The sequence below is a fragment of the Molossus molossus genome, unplaced genomic scaffold (assembly GCF_014108415.1).
Source record: "Molossus molossus isolate mMolMol1 unplaced genomic scaffold, mMolMol1.p scaffold_m16_p_1, whole genome shotgun sequence".
Taxonomy (NCBI): Eukaryota; Metazoa; Chordata; class Mammalia; order Chiroptera; family Molossidae; genus Molossus; species Molossus molossus.
This window is the reverse complement of record NW_023425344.1, coordinates 195,467,581-195,488,294: the sequence shown is the minus strand read 5'-3', so window position 1 is coordinate 195,488,294 and position 20,714 is coordinate 195,467,581. Positions and strand designations below refer to the sequence as shown.

Genomic DNA, 20,714 nt, shown 5'->3' with positions numbered 1-20,714 from the left:
GGTGAATCCCAGGCCTTTGTTGGATGTCTATTTAGTTTGTTCTTAGACTTTCTAACCCCATAGATTTTAATTTGGGAAACCTTCACATGGTATTTGTATCAGTAATAGTTTAGGTTGGTTTCCATAACACCATCACACCTATCATGTTTGGTAAGCAGATCCAGAGTCAGTTCTCACTTGAACTTACTGTTTTTAAACATTTCTCTTTCCTGTTAAGAGTCCCCTGCTGTGGAGTTGTATCTCGTCCTCCCACCACCCCTCCCCCTCATGATAATGATAATCAGGCATGCCTCCTGTTTGGGGTCACTGAACCTCGCTCCACCGCCAGGGAGAATTCATGAGTGGTAATACATTCTCCAAAGAGAGTCTGACCTGGAAACTGAGAATGTCATGGGAAGGCACAGGATACCTGATACTGCAATGAATGAAGTGGTTGCGTCCTAGCCCAGTTCTACGGGTAAGGCCCAGAGTGGTCTCACAAAGTGCTACAGAACCATACTTTCATCTGCTCAGATCTAATATTGAGTCAGACCCAGATTTCCCTTTAAATGGACTGCAACACTGCATTTACTGAGCACCTGCTAGGTTAAATGGGAGTCCTCTCAGCTGCGAGTTCCTTGTCGCTAAGGGACTGTGCCCAGCATTGCACCTGACATGCAGTAGGAGACCCGGGGATATGTGTTGCACGAAGGAGATTGGTGGAAACAGGTTTTTTAAGACTCTCCAGATGGAAGTGGTTCTCCCGTTGCCTAACACATCCAGTTCTTTCTTAAGGAGGCTGGGCTGCAACTTGACCTTCTTCCAAAGATGAAAAGGGAAGGCATTCATTATTCATCTGAGATTTGCCTTACCATGATTAGCACAAATTTGGTTTCTAAGGAGAGGCTGGCAAAGCATTGACACGGGAAAAATTATTCTTAGGTATTCCTCTCTGACGACCATAGACTGAGCACGATGTTTGTATAGTTACTGTAGCCACAGAAATAATCACTAGACAACATTCCCAGTGGCAAAAAAATATATATACCAACCCACAGAGAGTTTGATGAAGGTTGGGGAGTAGAGCGAACAGAAATGTAACGCCCACCGGGCCAGTGCTCTCTTTACCAACTCCAAACCTTTAGTCAAGGCCTTACAGTGTGTAAAACCTGTGATTTCTTCTTGATTTTCCCTATTTATTTATTTATTTATTTATTTATTTTTATCCTCACCTGAGGACATTTTTGCATTTCTCTTCAGATAGAGCAGGAGGGAGAGAGGGAGGAAGAGAGAGAGAGAGAGAAACATTGATGCGAGAGACACATCGAGTGGCTGCCATTCACACAACCCCAACCAGAACTGGGGACAAACTGCAACTGCGGTACATGCCCCTAGCGGGGGAAACAAACCCAGGTCTCTCTGGTCCGTGGGCCGATGCTCTAACCACTGAGCAAGACCGGCCAGGGCGATTTTCCTTATTTTTTTAAATGTCCATCTGAAGGCAGAATATTTGTGATCATCATTTGTGTCTACAAAGGTGCTATTTCTACTCACTTTGAAATCAGTGTGGAGTTTGAGGATGAGATTCTGGTACGTGAGATACACATTAGGTGCCCAGTATGTACAGAGAGGAGGCAGCCAGGGCAGAATGGTGCGGGGAGGGAGGAGGGAGATGGAGCGAGCTCACACCTGGGCTCTGGATTCTGCTTCATTGACTCCCAACGGGTTCTGCCCAGACCAGCTGGGTAACCTGGTAACATCTACTGACTTCTAACTCTTGAGACGAGACAGTACTTACTTTTTAGAGGTTTTGAGAGTCTAAAATGAGTGAATGCATATAAATGTCTGACACAGACCAACTCAGTGCATGTTAGTTTTCATACAGTGAGTAATATGCCGCTGACCCGCAGTGATGATCTCCGTTGAGAAAGCACTCGTCTAGTGTCCTGGAGTGTAAAATGAGTCCCCATCAGTTCACACGGTGTCCTCTGGGCAGAGAGCCGCACCCGCTGACACCCCTCAGAGCAGGCGTCTGGACACAGCCTCCTCGGGGAGCCCCCGGTGCTGTTGCCCCTGTGGAGGCGCTGCTTTCCCTCTCCCGCCAGGGTCTCAGGCCTCTGTCATAATCTCACCTGGTGACTTCTCTTGTTGTGATATCTCTTGCCGGAACAGGGGGCCACATTCTCCTTTCCTTTGTGTACATGTATTTCGTCTTGAAGAAGAGCATGTTTGCCTGAGAACGGGGCCTCTGTTACCCCGTCTTCCTGGGGCGTTGACCCTGTGGTAGAAGAGAGAGCCTTGCTGGCCAGGCAGGGGGCCTGTGGCCGGTGGGCTGACGTCTGCCCCTTCGTCTTTAAGGTCAGACATTAGTGTTTCTCACTCCTTGGTGAGTAACATTGTTCTGCCAATGAAGAGACTCTAACTTTACCTTTCAGAGACATCTATATTTGTTCCCTCAAAATGAGAGTTTATTTCTAAAAGTTCTGCCATGAGGTGGAGTTATACTAAAACCACAAACCATTTAATGCAGCTAACGAGTAGCATTCCTGAAACAGTAGATGCGCATAGGCCGTCTGGAGGTGTGCGGGGAGACGTGTGTGTGTGAGGGGGGTTGTGTGGAGGGTGACCAGTGCGGGGAGGGAGAACCTGTGCGGAGAGGGAGAACCTGTGCAGAGAGGGAGAACCTGTGCGGAGAGGGAGAACCTGTGCGGAGAGGGAGAACCTGTGCGGGGAGACCTGTGCAGGGAGACCTGTGAGGAAGAGACCGGTGAGGAAGAGACCTGTGAGGGGAGACCTGTGAGGAAGAGACCTGTGCAGGGAGACCTGTGAGGAAGAGACCTGTGAGGAAGAGACCTGTGAGGGGAGACCTGTGAGGAAGAGACCTGTGAGGAAGAGACCTGTGAGGAAGAGACCTGTGAGGGGAGACCTGTGAGGAAGAGACCTGTGAGGGGAGACCTGTGAGGAAGAGACCTGTGAGGAAGAGACCTGTGCGGGGAGACCTGTGAGGAAGAGACCTGTGAGGAAGAGACCTGTGAGGGGAGACCTGTGAGGAAGAGACCTGTGAGGGGAGACCTGTGAGGAAGAGACCTGTGAGGGGAGACCTGTGAGGAAGAGACCTGTGAGGGGAGACCTGTGAGGAAGAGACCTGTGAGGGGAGACCTGTGAGGGGAGACCTGTGAGGGGAGACCTGTGAGGACGAGCGACCTGTGAGGAAGCGGACGAGCACGGTGATGGGAAGAGACCTGTGAGGGGAGACCTGTGAGGAAGAGACCTGTGAGGGGAGACCTGGAGGAAGAGACCTGTGAGGGGAGACCAGTGAGGAAGAGACCTGTGAGGGGAGACCTGTGAGGAAGAGACCTGTGAGGAAGAGACATGTGAGGAAGAGACCTGTGCGGGGAGACCTGTGAGGAAGAGACCTGTGAGGGGAGACCTGTGAGGAAGAGACCTGTGAGGAAGAGACCTGTGAGGAAGAGACCTGTGAGGGGAGACCTGTGAGGAAGAGACCTGTGAGGAAGAGACCTGTGAGGAAGAGACCTGTGAGGAAGAGACCTGTGAGGAAGAGACCTGTGAGGGGAGACCTGTGAGGAAGAGACCTGTGAGGGGAGACCTGTGAGGAAGAGACCTGTGAGGAAGAGACCTGTGAGGAAGAGACCTGTGAGGAAGAGACCTGTGCGGGGAGACCTGTGAGGAAGAGACCTGTGAGGAAGAGACCTGTGAGGGGAGACCTGTGAGGAAGACACCTGTGCAGGGAGACCTGTGAGGAAGAGACCTGTGAGGAAGAGACCTGTGAGGGGAGACCTGTGCGGGGAGACCTGTGCGGGGAGACCTGTGAGGAAGAGACCTGTGAGGAAGAGACCTGTGCGGGGAGACCTGTGAGGAAGAGACCTGTGCGGGGAGACCTGTGAGGAAGAGACCTGTGAGGGGAGACCTGTGAGGAAGAGACCTGTGAGGGGACACCTGTGAGGAAGAGACCTGTGCAGGGAGACCTGTGAGGAAGAGACCTGTGAGGAAGAGACCTGTGAGGAAGAGACCTGTGAGGGGAGACCTGTGAGGAAGAGACCTGTGAGGGGAGACCTGTGAGGAAGAGACCTGTGCGGGGAGACCTGTGAGGAAGAGACCTGTGCGGGGAGACCTGTGAGGAAGAGACCTGTGAGGGGAGACCTGTGAGGAAGAGACCTGTGCGGGGAGACCTGTGAGGAAGAGACCTGTGCGGGGAGACCTGTGAGGATGAGACCTGTGCGGGGAGACCTGTGAGGAAGAGACCTGTGCGGGGAGACCTGTGCGGAAGAGACCTGTGCGGGGAGACCTGTGCGGGGAGACCTGTGAGGGGAGACCTGTGAGGAAGAGACCTGTGCAGGGAGACCTGTGCGGGGAGACCTGTGCGGGGAGACCTGTGCGGGGAGACCTGTGAGGAAGAGACCTGTGCGGGGAGACCTGTGAGGGGAGACCTGTGCGGGGAGACCTGTGAGGAAGAGACCTGTGCGGGGAGACCTGTGAGGAAGAGACCTGTGCAGGGAGACCTGTGCGGGGAGACCTGTGCGGGGAGACCTGTGCGGGGAGACCTGTGAGGAAGAGACCTGTGCGGGGAGACCTGTGAGGAAGAGACCTGTGCAGGGAGACCTGTGAGGAAGAGACCTGTGAGGAAGAGACCTGTGCGGGGAGAGCTATGAGGGAGGACCTGTGCAGGGAGACCTGTGAGGGGAGACCTCTGCAGGGGGAGACCTGTGTGGGGAGACCTGTGAGGAAGAGACCTGTGGGGGGAGACCTGTGAGGGGAGACCTGTGCGGGGAGACCTGTGCGGGGAGACCTGTGCGGGGAGACCTGTGAGGAAGAGACCTGTGCGGGGAGACCTGTGAGGAAGAGACCTGTGTGGGGAGACCTGTGAGGGGAGACCTGTGAGGGGAGACCTGTGCGGGGAGACCTGTGCGGGGAGACCTGTGAGGAAGAGACCTGTGCGGGGAGACCTGTGAGGAAGAGACCTGTGTGGGGAGACCTGTGAGGGGACACCTGTGAGGAAGAGACCTGTGCAGGGAGACCTGTGAGGAAGAGACCTGTGAGGAAGAGACCTGTGAGGGGAGACCTGTGCGGGGAGACCTGTGAGGAAGAGACCTGTGAGGAAGAGACCTGTGAGGGGAGACCTGTGAAGAAGAGACCTGTGCGGGGAGACCTGTGAGGAAGAGACCTGTGCGGGGAGACCTGTGAGGAAGAGACCTGTGAGGGGAGACCTGTGAGGAAGAGACCTGTGCGGGGAGACCTGTGAGGAAGAGACCTGTGCGGGGAGACCTGTGAGGATGAGACCTGTGCGGGGAGACCTGTGAGGAAGAGACCTGTGCGGGGAGACCTGTGCGGAAGAGACCTGTGCGGGGAGACCTGTGCGGGGAGACCTGTGAGGGGAGACCTGTGAGGAAGAGACCTGTGCAGGGAGACCTGTGCGGGGAGACCTGTGCGGGGAGACCTGTGAGGAAGAGACCTGTGCGGGGAGACCTGTGAGGAAGAGACCTGTGCGGGGAGACCTGTGAGGGGAGACCTGTGCGGGGAGACCTGTGAGGAAGAGACCTGTGCGGGGAGACCTGTGAGGAAGAGACCTGTGCAGGGAGACCTGTGCGGGGAGACCTGTGCGGGGAGACCTGTGCGGGGAGACCTGTGAGGAAGAGACCTGTGCGGGGAGACCTGTGAGGAAGAGACCTGTGCAGGGAGACCTGTGAGGAAGAGACCTGTGAGGAAGAGACCTGTGCGGGGAGAGCTATGAGGGAGGACCTGTGCAGGGAGACCTGTGAGGGGAGACCTCTGCAGGGGGAGACCTGTGTGGGGAGACCTGTGAGGAAGAGACCTGTGGGGGGAGACCTGTGAGGGGAGACCTGTGAGGGGAGACCTGTGCGGGGAGACCTGTGCGGGGAGACCTGTGAGGAAGAGACCTGTGCGGGGAGACCTGTGAGGAAGAGACCTGTGTGGGGAGACCTGTGAGGGGAGACCTGTGAGGAAGAGACCTGTGTGGGGAGACCTGTGAGGGGAGACCTGTGAGGAAGAGACCTGTGTGGGGAGACCTGTGAGGGGAGACCTCTGCAGGGGGAGACCTGTGTGGGGAGACCTGTGAGGAAGAGACCTGTGGGGGGAGACCTGTGAGGGGAGACCTGTGAGGGGAGACCTGTGCGGGGAGACCTGTGAGGAAGAGACCTGTGCGGGGAGACCTGTGAGGAAGAGACCTGTGTGGGGAGACCTGTGAGGGGAGACCTGTGAGGAAGAGACCTGTGTGGGGAGACCTGTGAGGGGAGACCTTTGCAGGGGGAGACCTGTGTGGGGAGACCTGTGAGGAAGAGACCTGTGCGGGGAGACCTGTGCTGGGAGACCTGTGAGGGGAGACCTGTGAGGAAGAGACCTGTGCGGGGAGACCTGTGAGGAAGAGACCTGTGTGGGGAGACCTGTGAGGGGAGACCTGTGAGGAAGAGACCTGTGTGGGGAGACCTGTGAGGGGAGACCTCTGCAGGGGGAGACCTGTGTGGGGAGACCTGTGAGGAAGAGACCTGTGCGGGGAGACCTGTGCTGGGAGACCTGTGAGGGGAGACCTGTGTAGGGAGAGACCTGTGCGGGGAGACCTCTGCTGGGGAGACCTGTGTGGGGGAGACCTCTGCTGGGGAGGCATATGCAGGGGAGACCTATGCCGGGGAGACCTGATGGGAGGATGTGTAGCTCCTTTGCATGACCTCCTTCCCTGCACTTGAGGTGGAGGAAGAGGCCCCAGCAGCTCACTCTGCGTGTGGTTGACATGTGAACATGTCCTGTGTGCCAGGCCGGTTCTCATGGCCACATATCTTATATCACTTAATCCTCAGGACAACTAAATTCTGAGGTAGATACTATTTTTAGCTTCATTTACAGAGGAGGGAACCTTGAGGCTCAGAGAAGCTGAGTATGTTTCCCAAGGTCAGACAGTAAGTAATAGAATTATTAAGTCCTGGCTGGTTTGGCTCAGTGGTTAGTGCGTCAGCCTGCGGACCAGAGAGTCCTGGGTTCGGTTCCCGCTAAGGGCATGTACCTCGGTTGCAATTTGTCCCCTGCCCCGGTTGGGGTCGTGTGGGTGGCAGCCACTTGATGTGTCTCTCTCACATTGATGTTTCTCTCTGTCTTCCCCCTCTCTCCCTCCCGCTTTATCTGAAGATAAATGGAAAAATGTCCTCAGGTGAGGATTAAAAAAAAAAGAATTAGTAAAAAAAATTCAGGCCCATAGCCTTTTCTCTTAATCACATCTCTACACTGCTTGAGGATCTCAACAGGGGCTGGAGGAATCCAACGTAAATCAGCAGTTCTCTTCTCTAGGCTTTTAAAATACTGAATTTTCAATAGGACCCAGGCTAAGTAGCATTTTTTATCTCGACGAGAGCAAACTGTGTACGTGGTCTCCGTGGTATCCCAACATTTTCCTTTAAGTGACCTCTGCCCTCCAGTAGAGCAGCGCCCGTTGGTCAGGTTCTCCAGGGGAAGACCCTGGCATGGGGTTTGGTGCAGGTTGTCCATCAGGTTTCTGCTGAGGGGAGTGGGCACAGGGCACGAGCTCAGCCACCCGTGTGGGCCTGGAATAACATATGTGGTCTCGGAATTGTCCTGTGGTCGGCTGAAAGGACGGGGCCTTTACACCCCTGCCACCATCGGTGGGTGGATGTGGGACACCCCGGGGTGGGTATCCTCTTGGCAAGAGGGCTCTTGTTAGCTGAGGCAGACTCGGAGGAGCTGGTGGCATTCTTCGTTGCTGAGGCAGTGACTTCCATCTCATGCACATGAGCTGCACACCGGAGCTGTTCCTGTGTCACCCGTGGGTGTGTTGCTGTGCAGGCTCCGTCCCTGCTGCCTGGAGCTAGCTCTGGCCATTGACCTGCTCAGCTGCACATGTGCAAAGCCTCTCTCCGTTTCCTTTCAGGTTGGAAAGCTTATCCAAGAAGCAGCTGGAAGAAGTAATTTGAAGCGAGTAACTCTGGAACTTGGAGGGAAAAGTCCCAATATTATTTTTGCAGATGCTGATTGTAAGTCAACCACAGGCCTCATATGTGTCCCGGCACATGCCCTTCAGTGCTCTGTCGTATCTCTGCTTTTGACAGGACACCAAGAAAAAGATCTCTGAAGCTAGAGGCACTCGAGAAGAAGGATCTGGACCCTTCCTTCAAAGGGGAAAACAGTTTAATGTTGGGAAAGAGCACTTATCAATGGGGACCTGAATAGGGTTTATTTTCTAGACAGTGTAGAGCATTTTGATTGTGTGATGTTGCAGAGTAGGGGTGAAGGCCTGGTCAGTGTTGTGTAGTGGAAGGACCAATGCACTAAGCTTCTGAACACCTGGATCATAACCTCTCTGCCTAGACTCAAGAAATTCGAAACTTCTCTAGTGTGCCTGGTGGCTTTGTAGATCATTAAAAATTCTACTTCATTAGCCCTGCCCACATTTTTCCCAACCCTCGCCCCCTTCTCCTTTAGTTATCCCAACCTCTTTCTGTTGCTCCCATGCCTTTCAGTCAAGATGACGACACACTATGGTCAGTTCTGTTCGAACAGGCCCAAATTGGAGGTGATTAGGCCTTGGCAGGAGGACCTCAGGGAGGCTTGAAGCAGTAACCTAGGAAACCCCATGTCTCCAGGCAGGATACTGCCTCGCTCACTCTGCACAGGTGTGGTCTCTCTGTTTTGAAAAACTTTCCAGGGAATGAAATCCCAAAGCCTCTTTCAGTCATCCTTTCTCTCCACATCCTGCCAGGCCGAGCTGCTCCCCAGTTGCACCCCTGGAGGGAACAGAACACAGATTGCCTGAAGTTCAGCCCCAGCCTGGAATTTGCAAAGAGTTCAGCCTCAGCTTTATGCCAGATGTCAAGGGGATCAGAATTCTTACAGCTAAATCCTCCTGAGGAGTAGACACTTCATTGACATGATGTTGATGGATTGATTCAGTCATTTAGCAGCTAGCACACACCAGGTTTAATACTATCTTGAAGTATGAGATGGAAATGAAAGAGTTATCATAGGCTATTGTACAATTCCACGTAAATATAGAGGAAGTGTAATGTCTTTAAGAAAAAAAGCCATTGCTCTTACAATTTAATTCACCAAAATACTAAGTAAGCGTAACAGCCACAGGGCCCTATAGATTAGGGGTTGCAGTCACAGCCAAATGCTGGCACAATTGTGTTTATATGTCTAGATATTACACAGTGCTTTAAAAAAAACTACATGAGAAATACTGATCGCTGTTTTTTTCTTAAAATTGGAAATCTGGCCACCATGGGCTTATATCCAGCGTAGCAACAGCCAGGGCAGCGGCTTTCCCCCCCTCCCCCGCACGTCCCTCACGTCCCTCACAGCGTCCCACAGCCCGGCACAGTCACGCCCTTGCGCTCTGCCCAGCCCCGGATATGGGGATGGAGACTGTTACAGATGACGCGCTCCAATTCCTTTATTTACGGAACAAGAGAGGGACTCAAAGTGAAGATGTCCAAGTTAACATAGCAAGTAACATCAGGGTGTGTTAGAACCAGAACTCATTGCATTCTCAAGCTAATGCTTTTCGCTGTGTTACTCACGCTTCTGCTCTGTGTCAGCCTGACATGGTACCTGGGCCGTGGAGAGGGGAGGGAGGTGGCTCGGACAGGCCCCTCCGCAGGTGCAGCGGTGTTTCGAACACGACTGTTTCCTCTCACAGTGGACTATGCCGTGGAGCAGGCTCACCAGGGCGTGTTCTTCAACCAAGGCCAGTGCTGCACGGCGGGCTCGCGCATCTTCGTGGAGGAGTCCATCTACGAGGAGTTCGTGAGGAGAAGCGTGGAGCGGGCCAAGAGGCGCATAGTGGGGAGTCCCTTTGACCCCACCACTGAGCAGGGGCCTCAGGTAGAGAAGTCACAGATGTCCCTTTCTTTCCCTAACCCCTGGTGAGCACAGAAACTGGTCACTCTAGTGGGACCCCCAACAAAGCACCACCTTCCTTTTCCCGCTGCCTCCTTCCTCTTCTGCCTCGTCTTCATGGCTAGAAGTAGCTGGTGAGGCATCGCTTGTGTCTTAGGATTCTCTTTTCATTTCTGAATTTTATTTCTGAAACCTAAAGGCTTAGGGTTGCCTTAAGGATACTCTGAACTTTGGAGGTAAGTTGGACTCTCCCAGCCCTAAAGACCTACTTGTGACAAGTGACAAGTGACAAGATGGGTCTTGTGACTAGTGACAAGATGGGTCTTGACACTAGAGCCCGGCGCCAGCCTGGGCACTGGACTTCAGACATCCTTACAGAGGCCCAGGCGAGGAGGCCGGGCATCTCTCATTCTCAGACGCCACTGATCCTTTTTCCAGCTGCAAAGGGTTCTCCCCACCACCCTGACCTGCTGGGGAGATCATCTGTAGATAGTGGGTGTGAGGACATGCAGGGCTGTCTGCTTCCCCTCTGCCGTGCGGTTGTCCCTCCCTCGGCTCGTGCACTGTAGTGGGACGGGGAGGCCACCCAGCCCCGCAGCACGCACTCCAGTGCTGCAGCTGTCCGCGGTCCTCAGGGCGTATTCCAGGTGGAGTTCTGGTTTTAAGCTGTAGACAGACTGAGAATTTTTAAAGGAATACATGAACCGATCTCATCTAGGTTCTGGGGTTTTCTAATAGGAAACAGTGCCTCCTATGTTTTGGGGCCAGTTGAGAGAAGAAAGACATTCTAGCTGAGCATTCAAACTCAGGTGAATGTAGGTTTTTGTATCATTTACCATAATAATAGAGTGATAAGCCTATAACTTTGGGAAAGCAAGACTGACCTTATTTATGGAGTAGGAAACTCGCCCTCACTCTTCAAATGCAATTCTTCCCTCTAAAGGTGTAATAATTTCTTTAAAAACTTACCCCAATAGGATTTGATGTACCACGTAAAGAGGTGTGTGTTAACTCATGTATTGTTTTCATCTTTTTTGTATCAGTACAACTTGTCAAACTCTTCACTTGGTTATAGAAGGCAGTTATTCCTCACACAGTGAATAATCAATTCAGTAGTGTTTCCATCATTTAGAAACATTGTTTAAATCTTAAACTGATATTTCTGACTCAGCGGTATCATCAGAGACATTCACTTATTGGAACTCTTGGTATATTAGTTTAAACCATACAGATTTGCCATTTTTCATGGATCAAAAATATTTGAATAACAGCATTTCATATAATTTGACTAGGAAACATGAAGCTTTGAAAAAAATCACAAATGGTTCTTGAAAACGTGCATATTTCCTTTCTCATAGAAGATTTTACTTGGCGTAATTAAGTAATTTTTTTCTGCAGATTGATAAGAAGCAGTACAACAAGATCCTGGAACTCATCCAGAGCGGCGTGGCAGAGGGCGCCAAGCTGGAGTGTGGCGGCAAAGGGCTGGGCCGGAAGGGGTTTTTCATCGAGCCCACGGTGTTTTCCAATGTCACTGACGACATGCGGATTGCCAAGGAGGAGGTAAAAGTCAAGTACAGGATTCTAACGAAGGCCACTTCTCTTGGGATGGCTTCCAGAGCACTTCTAGTAAATGATATCAGAGTCGGACTACAGCAGTAAACATGGCTCTGGAATTCTCCGTTTCAAAGAGGAAGTTAAAAAGGCAGGGAAGTAGGTGACATGCTGCACGATTGCAGTTGTTAGGAGCCAACAGGACAAGCGGAATAGCCAGTTGTGGGGCACCGGGCTGTTCACCAAGAAAGAAAAGGCAGCCGGGCAGCCTCACATGTGTGCGGCAGAGGACCACGCAGACCAGCCTGCAGGCCAGCCGCTCACCCCAGACTCCCGGAGACGCCCCTGTGCCCGCCGCAGAGCCACGTGATGCCGGGGAGGGTGGCGCGTGGGGGTGTTAAACACACTTTCATGATAGACTCCTAGGTAATTTTATTCTGGGAAAGTTTGGGATATTTCAGTGTTGTGCTGCTGAGCTTAAACATTATTTAAATAACGAAGGCAGAGAAAGCTTGCTTTGAAATGTGGAAAGCAGGGGAAGGAATGGCAAAACAACCATGTGGGGTCAAACTATTTTGTTGCAGATCTTTGGCCCCGTTCAAGAAATTCTGAGATTTAAGACGATGGATGAAGTTATCGAGAGAGCCAATAACTCCGACTTCGGACTCGTAGCCGCTGTCTTCACCAATGACATCAACAAGGCCCTCACGGTGTCTTCTGCAATGCAAGCTGGGACTGTTTGGTAAGAGCAGCGTGTCGCCGTTCTGGCACAGCACGTCCCACAGGTGTGCAGAGGCCTCGCGGTTCTCCAGGGCCCGGGGAGAGTGCATGTGGCCTCTGGAAGGATGGGGAAGACCGAAAGCGCCAGACTGCGCCCTGAGAGGGGATGTGCTCTTTACTGGCTAGACCAGGAAATCAGAGTAAATCTTAAATTATAAATTTTTCATCTGGAAAAAAAGGGGCTAAAAATAAAACTTACAAAAGGAGTTTTGCACCTGGGGGGTTATTTCTGTGCAAGCAGAACGCACACTGACAATAATGCTATTTCCTTCTTTCAGGATCAATTGTTACAATGCCTTAAATGCCCAGAGCCCCTTTGGGGGATTCAAGATGTCTGGAAATGGGAGAGAAATGTAAGTGTCCGAAGTTGCTGGTGAGTGCAGAGAAACAGGGATTGTGAGTAGCAGCTGGGAGGAGCACTTCCATTCTCTCATTCACTGGACAAACATTGCTTTGAACATGCACCACTGTAAGCTAAGCACTGCGCTGCACGTGGCAAAGATGAGTAAACACAATTCTCTTACCTGAGGTGGGGATGGGAAAAATGAATGTGTCAGTAATTCCATATAATAAGGGCTGTTAGAGAAGAATGTCAAACATCTGGTACGTACAGAGGCAAAACCAACTAATTTTGCCTGGTGAGATCAGAGAAGACCGCGCAGAGAAGACGGCACCAGTTTCCGGAGCAGGCATTCCAGGCAGAGAGAGTAGCAAGAGCAAAGGCGCGAAGGTACAACGAACGTAGAACAGTCCGGGGACAAACCAGAGCGCGGTGTACTTAGAACACCGGTCACCCGCTGCTAGCCCAGGGCAGAGCTGGCCTGCGGAAACTTTAGCTTTGCCTCACAACATTTAAAAATCTTTACCTGCCATTCCAAAATGAGGAGGCTCTGAATAAGGCTAGATGCCTTGCTTATTTTCATCTCTCGGTGGCAACATTGCTGTAGCCGTGAGTTCTGCCGTTAGCCATTTCCCCCACCCTTCCGGTTGCTTTTGGGACCTGCATGCTGGTTGTCATTCACTTACACACACCTCATCCACTTACTTAGGTCACCTGTCAGCACCTGTCAGTTCTCTGAGTCTAGGAATGCAGAGTTAGGACACAGGATGGGTGAAGGGTTTAAACTGAATCTCAGAGGGCTTTAAGGGGCATTCTGTGGGAGCTGAGGAGACCCCAGCATTTTTAAGGCCAAGGGTCCTGGCACATAGAGATGTTTTGGCAGAAATTATGGGAAGAAGACCCACTAGAAGGAATTTGTATTAACAATAATGATACCATTAATTAAATGTCTGATCTACATTTTGCTATGCTAACTTCTCTCCTAACATTGTCTGATTCGATTTTCACAGTGATCTCATAGGGTAAATACTCTTCTTTATATTACAGACGGTTCAGAGGAGGAGCAAGGGTTAGAGGGGCTGCATAGCTTGCCCAAGTTGTGTGGCCAGTAAGGGACAGATCTGCGATTTGGACCGAGGTCTCGAGGAATATCCAGCCAAGGAAGCACGGGGGCCGGGCGTGAAGACTACGAGCCCAGGGTCAGGGCAGAGTCCTGCAGTGCTAAGGACCCGAAACCCGGGACAGAAGCAGAGGAAGTCGAGACTCAAGGGGGATTTTATTTGCAGGCTTCAGAATCCATATATACATGGATTTTTTGAGTGGCATTCAGAGGATTAATGATAGCCAGGGTCTTCCTGATCTGATACCCACCCACATAATCCAAAAAAATATTTTTTTTTATTTTGAAAGGCGCTGGATCCGTGCTTTCTAAATCCTGCGACTCAGAGAGGAGACGCCGTCCGTGCCCTTTCTCTCAGCCATTGCTGGATGCATCTTTTTTTTTTGAGCAAATGCTTAGTTCACAGTCAATCTGCTAACAAGTATTGAGCATGTACTGTGTGCAAAGCATGATGCTTGGTCAGGGTGGAGGGAGATGCAGCTCAGTAAGGTACTTAAAATCGTGTTAGATAAAAGAAATGCACGTCATCGAAAGAATCAGGAGGATTCCAGGAAAGACTGCTAAGTGCCAGAGGAGTCCAAGACCACCGTGAGCTGGAGAAGTCTGGGAAACCTCCAGACAGGATCTAGTGTGGAGACTGGAATTTAGGTAGAGGGAAATCTTTTTTCAGGGTTGGTGGAGGAAGAAAGTGGCGGTGTGGGAGGAGTGAGTAAAGGCATTGTGGGAGAACTGTGTGGTTAGGGGGAAGTGCCGTGAACCCATAAGACTAACACAGAGGGTTCCCATGCTTTAGATACTTTAGCTGGTCATCCTAGCCTCTAGCCATTAAACCATAAAGTAGGTGTAGCTTTGAGGCAAAGAGCAGAGTTTCTGGAATCATCCTGCTCAGATGTGTATCCTGGCGGTAGAGCTTAAACCTGTGCAGCTTTGGGCAAATTACTTAATCTTACTAAGCCTCAGTTTCCTCATCTATAAGATGGGTATAATTATAGTAGCTACCTAGAGGGTTACCGTGAGGATTAAATGTTAGGATTAAGGATGCCAAACAACCAATACAGTGTCTGGCAAACCTTCAGAAAATGTTAGTTGCTGTCGTCGTTACTGATCAAGTACTGTAGATGAGTGTTAGGTAGGTGATCCGCCTTTTTCCTAATAAACATATTACTTTGGAAATGTGGCAGAATTTTTTCTAAATTCCAGCTAATGTCACCAGGTTCCATTCTGTCTCTGGCAATGCCAGGGAGGACCTGCTCTTGCTTGAGCCTTTGCTTCTGGCCTTCAGTTCCTCTCACTTGCTTTACAGCCAGAACCCATGACCAACCTCGGCCCTGTCTGCTTAGTTATTGGTACTCCTCAGCTTTTATAAAGTCTTCATACCCTCTCCTTAACTTGACAGGGCCTTCCTTTCTGCTTCCGTTTGTTGAGCTGCATTCAACTTGTCGTTTCATTTCCTGCCCCCGGGCTTGTACTCCCCAGGCTCTGAGAGTTTGGAGCAGTCGCTGGTTCTGGGAATGCTTTTCACATCGGCTTTCCTGTTACAGATCATTAACAGGGCGAATCATGGGCATAAAATATACTTGTAATAAATCAGTGCTGGTTGATGGCTCCCCTCTTCGTGGTCAAGCCTCCTGCCAGGGTTCAGGCTGTGACATTGTCCAGGTCCAGTCTGTTCTGATCAGAAACATCAGAAAGGTGGTCCAGGAACAGTTTGGCTGTGTCAGAACCACCCAGAACAGTGGCCCAAGACACTGAAGAACAGCCTCCCGATGCGTCTTGTAGGTGCTGTAGTGACTTGGCTGTCCCAGTGCAGTTAAAAATAATTAGGAGACAGAACCCTTTGATGAGACTCACTTCATCTTGTCTCAATTATATGCTTCTTTGTCCCTGCCTGCCCCCTCCCCCCGAGTGTTTCTCTCTCATAACTAACCCAGAGTGGTAGGAAACGCTTCGGATGAAAGAGCCTGCCCTGTCCTGGCCGCCACTCTTCTCATTAATACAGTCCTAGAACCTCCACTTAACCTGCGTGTGGAGGGAATCGTCAACTCATGGCCAGCAGACTCCGTGCAGCTTTGGTCCCTGATGTCTCCTTGCCCACCTCTGTGTGGAACAGAGACAGGAGTTAGCACTTTTTGGAAACAAGCTCCATGGAGGGCCAGGGAGCTGCTGAGTTCTCCCCCAAGGAGAGCTGTGGAGAGGGCTGCCCTCTGCAGGTACTCTGACGGGCTGGCCTCTGGCTCCGGGTCAGAGGCTTGGGCTGTTTCCCTCCGTTCTGCCTGTTCAGCTAACCCATCCGTTTCACTTGCTCCGCCCTTCCTTTCCTTCCTCATTTAGGCTCCTCTGAGACAGGGGGCCATAGAGCCCAAGATATAAAATATGTGTCACAGTCAAGGGACTGGAAAGGAAGCGTGAACCTCAGCCTTTTAAAAACAAAGGACACAAGTTTTGAAGATGAGAAGCATCGTTAGGATACCCTAAATAAAGGCTTCCCGGGATCACAGGTGTGCGCCTGCGCATTGTGCGTGGATGCTCACACAGCGGCTGGGGCACAGAAAGTCCCTGCACCGGGGGGAGGGGCACGCTAGGCATGCCCGTCTGGGGCCCCTCTCCGTCTGAACTAGCGGGTCTGGGCTAGGGCCCAGGATCTGCATTTTCAACAAGCTTCGGGAATGATTCTGATGCAGGCGGCCTGAGACCCTGCTCTGGGAGATGCTGCTGTGCCAAAGGACAGGCAGGGAAACAACGCCCTGAGCAGAAATCCCTGTTTGTTTACTGGGTTCCTTCAGCACTGGCTGAGAGACACCCAAATCGAACATCTTACCTCATCTGCAGGCGTGCCAGTTTGGTTCACTTTAGGAATACAGCCTGGTCTGGCTGAGACACAGGAATTCAGCCTCCTAAGGGCACCTGTGCCCTGACAACATTGTCCAGCCGCGAAGGTGACCACACACAGTGGCCACGGCACCTTAGTAACAACGTACCTGCTGTTCCCTTGGCTTGGAACTGTGTGCACTATAGACATTAATTGGATTAAGCAAATTTAAGTAGATTTGAGAGGAAGACCCTGGAATGAGATGGCAAACGGACTGAAGACTGAGCCTCAGGCTTTCTGAGACCTCACAGCTGTGTTTCTGAAAGTGGGGCAAGTAACTGCCTGTATGACAGTCTCCTGGGTTCCTCCCAGACCCTCAGAAACACTCTCCAGTGGGGTGGGCAGGAGTCTGCACCTGAAGCCAGCTTCGTGGGTGATACTTATGTGTGCTGAAGTTCGAGAACCACTGCCTGAGAGAGGCCTGGTACCGAAAGGATGGACGTCAGACAGCCAGTGAGGGCGAAGCCGGGCTGGCGCGCCTGTCTGCTGACCCCCAGCTGATGCTCTTCCTGCACCCTGTCCATTGCCCTAGGACCTCTCACTGGCTTTCTTTGAGGCCCTGGGCCCAGGGGCAGTGCTGCCTTTGTGGCAGATTTGAGTCTGCTCCTTGGTCTCGAGGAGCCTGTGTGTGGATCGTGGCTGCAGGTGGCTGCCTGGGACCCAGACGAGGATTACCTCCAGTCCAGCAGGATTTCAAAGTCATTGCACACCCAAAGATTCTGGGATCCAACCGTCACACTTGGAAGCAACCATATGCTTTCTGTAGACTTCCTGTGGTCTGCTTCCTGCAGACTCTGACCCTGTAGACTTCCTTGTGTGTCTCAGCCTGGTCAGGGTCTGTCCGCCCTAAGTGCGTGCACAAGCCAGGAACCAGAAGGGAGTGACCTTGCCTCAGGCAGGAGGCAGATGATGTCCGTGGTGAAGGGCACACTCAGATTGCCCAAGGGCAGGAAAAAGTTCAGAGAGAGCTGAGCAGGTAATGGAGACTCAGAGCCTGGATAGAGCTGATGGGGAACTGTATACCAAGTGGGGCAATCCCAAATTTATTCTTCCCGTTCCTGTAAACAAAGTGGCCAGTGCAGATGAGAGAGCAGCACGCTGGCCCCAGCCTCCCCTGGCTGCTCTCTGATGTCCGGGGGCAGCGGGCATGTCCGCTCAGGTGGCCTTGGTGCTGGAGGACCTGCTGGCAGGGGACCGGAGCCTTGTGTAGGGATGCAGGGACTCCCGGGAGGAAGCAGCATGAGTCCTGTAGAGCAGGCCTCGCTGTGAAGTCGGCACAGTAACTTTGGCTTTTGTGTGGTCCTGTTGTTAAGACAGCCCTTCTCAGCCCTCTCTTATTCAAATACATCTCTGCGTGCTCCTTCACTTTATTTTCCTAGCAGAGATGGTGTGCCAACAGGGTGGGGCTGGGGGATGGGATGGGAAGAGCCCTCCCTCCCTGGAGCTGGTACTGTGCGCATGCCCTGGGTTTGGTGGAGGGCAGGGGGCTCTGTCAGCGAGAGCCGGGCCCTGGGGGAGGCAGATGCTCCAGCGGCCCTCCCGCTGTGACGGGCTGTGGTCAAAGTGGGTCCAGGGCTCTGTAAACAGCAGGATGGGAGCCGCTTCTGCTGAGCGGCAGGACAAGCTTCACAGAATCGTAACTTTACAAAGAATAGAAGGGGAGAACGAAAGCATTTTAAAGAAAAAGACAGAACATGCTTGGTTTTACAGTAAGAGAGAGAAAAGAAAGAAAAGGCTATTAACAAGAGGTGACGATGAGAGGGGCTAGAGAAGAAAAGTGAAGAAAAATAGCAACATAGCCACAAGGCTTGACTCCCGGCAGGGTCCTTAAGGCAGCGGTTGGAATGACTCTGAGCATGTCCTGAGGGCCAGGAAGGGCTGCCCCAGTCTCCTGTCGCTGCCTGGACAGGTGACCCTGCTCCACCCCTCCCTCTCAGCCCAGCCACCTGCGGGCTCCTCAGAGGCTGGGGCTAATTACTGCGTTTCTCCTTTGCCCAGCCAGAGCAGTGCTGCCCAAAGTAATTGCTCGGTTATGTGTGTTTACCAAGAATGACAACCCTTGATCTATGACCAAGCTCCCAGAGGCTCTGTGAGCCAGGAAGGAAAGTGGCCAAAGGAGAGACTGGGACAGGGCTGGGGAAACAGCTTATTACCACTTCTCAGTTCATTTTTAGTGCTTTTGATGACTAAGGGCTACGGACAGTGTTTATTCAGGATTGTGTATGGGAGGCATTTCAGATGATTGGTGCTCTTCCGTGGTAGGCCTTTGGGTGTCATTTCCACGTATTAGATCTGGGACCAATGAGAAGGAATTTCGAATCCCAAACAGAGTGGCCCTCAGCCTGGGATCTCATGGTCCTCTCAGTCAGGGTGGACTGGCTCTGGGGCCGCGACCAGAGCACAGACGTGTCCTGGGTGTCCAGCGGCAGGGACAGGGTTTGCAGAGGAAACACAAGTGTTCCTGAAGAGCCAGGGCGCCTGCGGTAGAAACAGCCCCGGTGTTAGAGACCTGGGTCTGCCGCTGCCCACAGTGCCCACCCAGGGGCACAGCTGGGTCCCTGGTGACTGCTGGCCAGGACGGACCTCCAGGCCCATTTCTCTGAGTAGTTGGGAGTTGTGGCCTTCCTGTGTGATATTGTGAGGACAAATCGTGCTGTACCTTTAAGAAACAGTGACTGCTTATAACATGACTGCTTTCCCTGAGATGGAGGCTGGGTTTCCGTCGGGAATTCTCACCTGACCCCCAGGGCCCCTGTTAGCAGGTGGTGAGCTGCACCCTCCCAGGACTGACCCTCGCTCAGTGACACTGCCCCTTTCTGCTTTTCAGGGGAGAGTTCGGTTTGCGAGAGTACTCCGAAGTTAAGACTGTGACGGTAAAGATCCCCCAGAAGAATTCCTAAGAAGGCCAAGAAGGAAGGTGAAGGCCCGCCTGCACGACCCCCTCTGCTTTCCCTGTGGGGCCCAGCTCTCAGGAATCCAAGTTGATACTCGGTCCTTATTTAAAGATTTAAATGATAACATACAGCCAGGCTGGTCACTGCGTCACTACAGCAGACTGGCTGGGTACAGTTTCTTGGCACTCTGTAAGGGATCCCCTCATGATACCAAATAGGGGAAGGTGGGGTGAAGGTCAGAGGGGTAACTGTTGGCACATCGGGGTATCTTTCTGAAGGGGGCTGAACGAGGGAGCCGTGTTACCTGATGCCTTCCGTCCCAAAGAGCGCGCCCCTGAAGGAAGCGGCCTTTCCACGGCCCCGCCCTCCTGCCCAGGCCTCCTGCTCGCCCTCCCTCCTGCTCCTTGCGCTCGCTCGCTCGCTCGCAGTGGGCTCATGGGGCAGATGTTTGGGCCGGGAACAATTTTCCAAGGTTTTGCAGCCAAATTACCGTTTCATGTCATCCATTTCTTCAAAGCAAAACATGAAATGGTTTTAGTTAGAGCCAGGCCAGGCTGAAAATGCCAGAAGCTGTACCCTGCAGACATGAGGAAGGAAGGAAGGACGTGGGAGATTCCAGACCCAGTGTTTTCTTGCCTCCATGAGTGACACGAGTGAAAGCTCAGGCAGGCGATGCAGAGGCCCGCCGGCTCGGCCCTGCGCGGGCTGTGTGTCGGGGGCTGTGTGCGCAAGTGCATTTAATTCCTTCTCGGTTATCCTAGAATGAGGCAGGGAGGGGCTTGTTTTCATAGATTACTAAGATCTTTCCCAAAGTTTATCTTTAAAATCAACCAAAACAATCTGAGTAGGCTCGAGAATTTGGAAAATGCTGGGTGCCTTGCAGAAATAACTTTGTTCCAATACCGCTGGACAGTTCTTAACCAAGTGACTTATCTCTGCAGCTGGATCTATTGCTTCTCCTGCCTCCCAGCCCCTGCCGCACACAGCTGCTACTCCCAGTGCTCTGGGTGTTACCTTGGCCTCTCAGGCCTTAAAATGCCCCAATCCCACTGGCAGGAACCTTGGAAAATCTGGCCAAGCTGGGAGGTTTTCTTTTCCATTTGCATGGTTTCGATGCGCCCCGACTGCCCTGCCACACCAGAGCTCTGCCGCAGCAGTGCCCCCGTGCAGCCTCCTGTGTCCCGACGGGGCGGCGGGAAGCCGCTGGCTCCCCCGTCCCAGCCACGCAGGCCTCTGCTTCCCAGGGAGCCCACGGTGTGATGTGCGTGGTGTCCGCTTTCTCTCCTCCTTCCCTCCTTC

At 52.4% G+C, this 20,714-nt stretch overlaps 1 protein-coding gene across 1 annotated transcript in view; it reads left to right on the top strand.

Annotated features, from left to right (window-relative positions):
- ALDH1A2 (aldehyde dehydrogenase 1 family member A2) overlaps window positions 1–19,826 on the top strand; it is a 103,293-nt gene extending 83,467 nt beyond the window's left edge. Inside the window, exons 8-13 of the mRNA XM_036260618.1 lie at window positions 7,892–7,994; window positions 9,659–9,843; window positions 11,257–11,421; window positions 11,997–12,154; window positions 12,471–12,545; window positions 19,349–19,826. Coding sequence (XP_036116511.1) covers window positions 7,892–7,994; window positions 9,659–9,843; window positions 11,257–11,421; window positions 11,997–12,154; window positions 12,471–12,545; window positions 19,349–19,421 — 759 coding nt within the window. The 3' untranslated portion in view covers window positions 19,422–19,826. The remainder of the gene's footprint in view (window positions 1–7,891; window positions 7,995–9,658; window positions 9,844–11,256; window positions 11,422–11,996; window positions 12,155–12,470; window positions 12,546–19,348) is intronic.
- The last annotated feature ends 888 nt before the right edge of the window (window positions 19,827–20,714 follow it).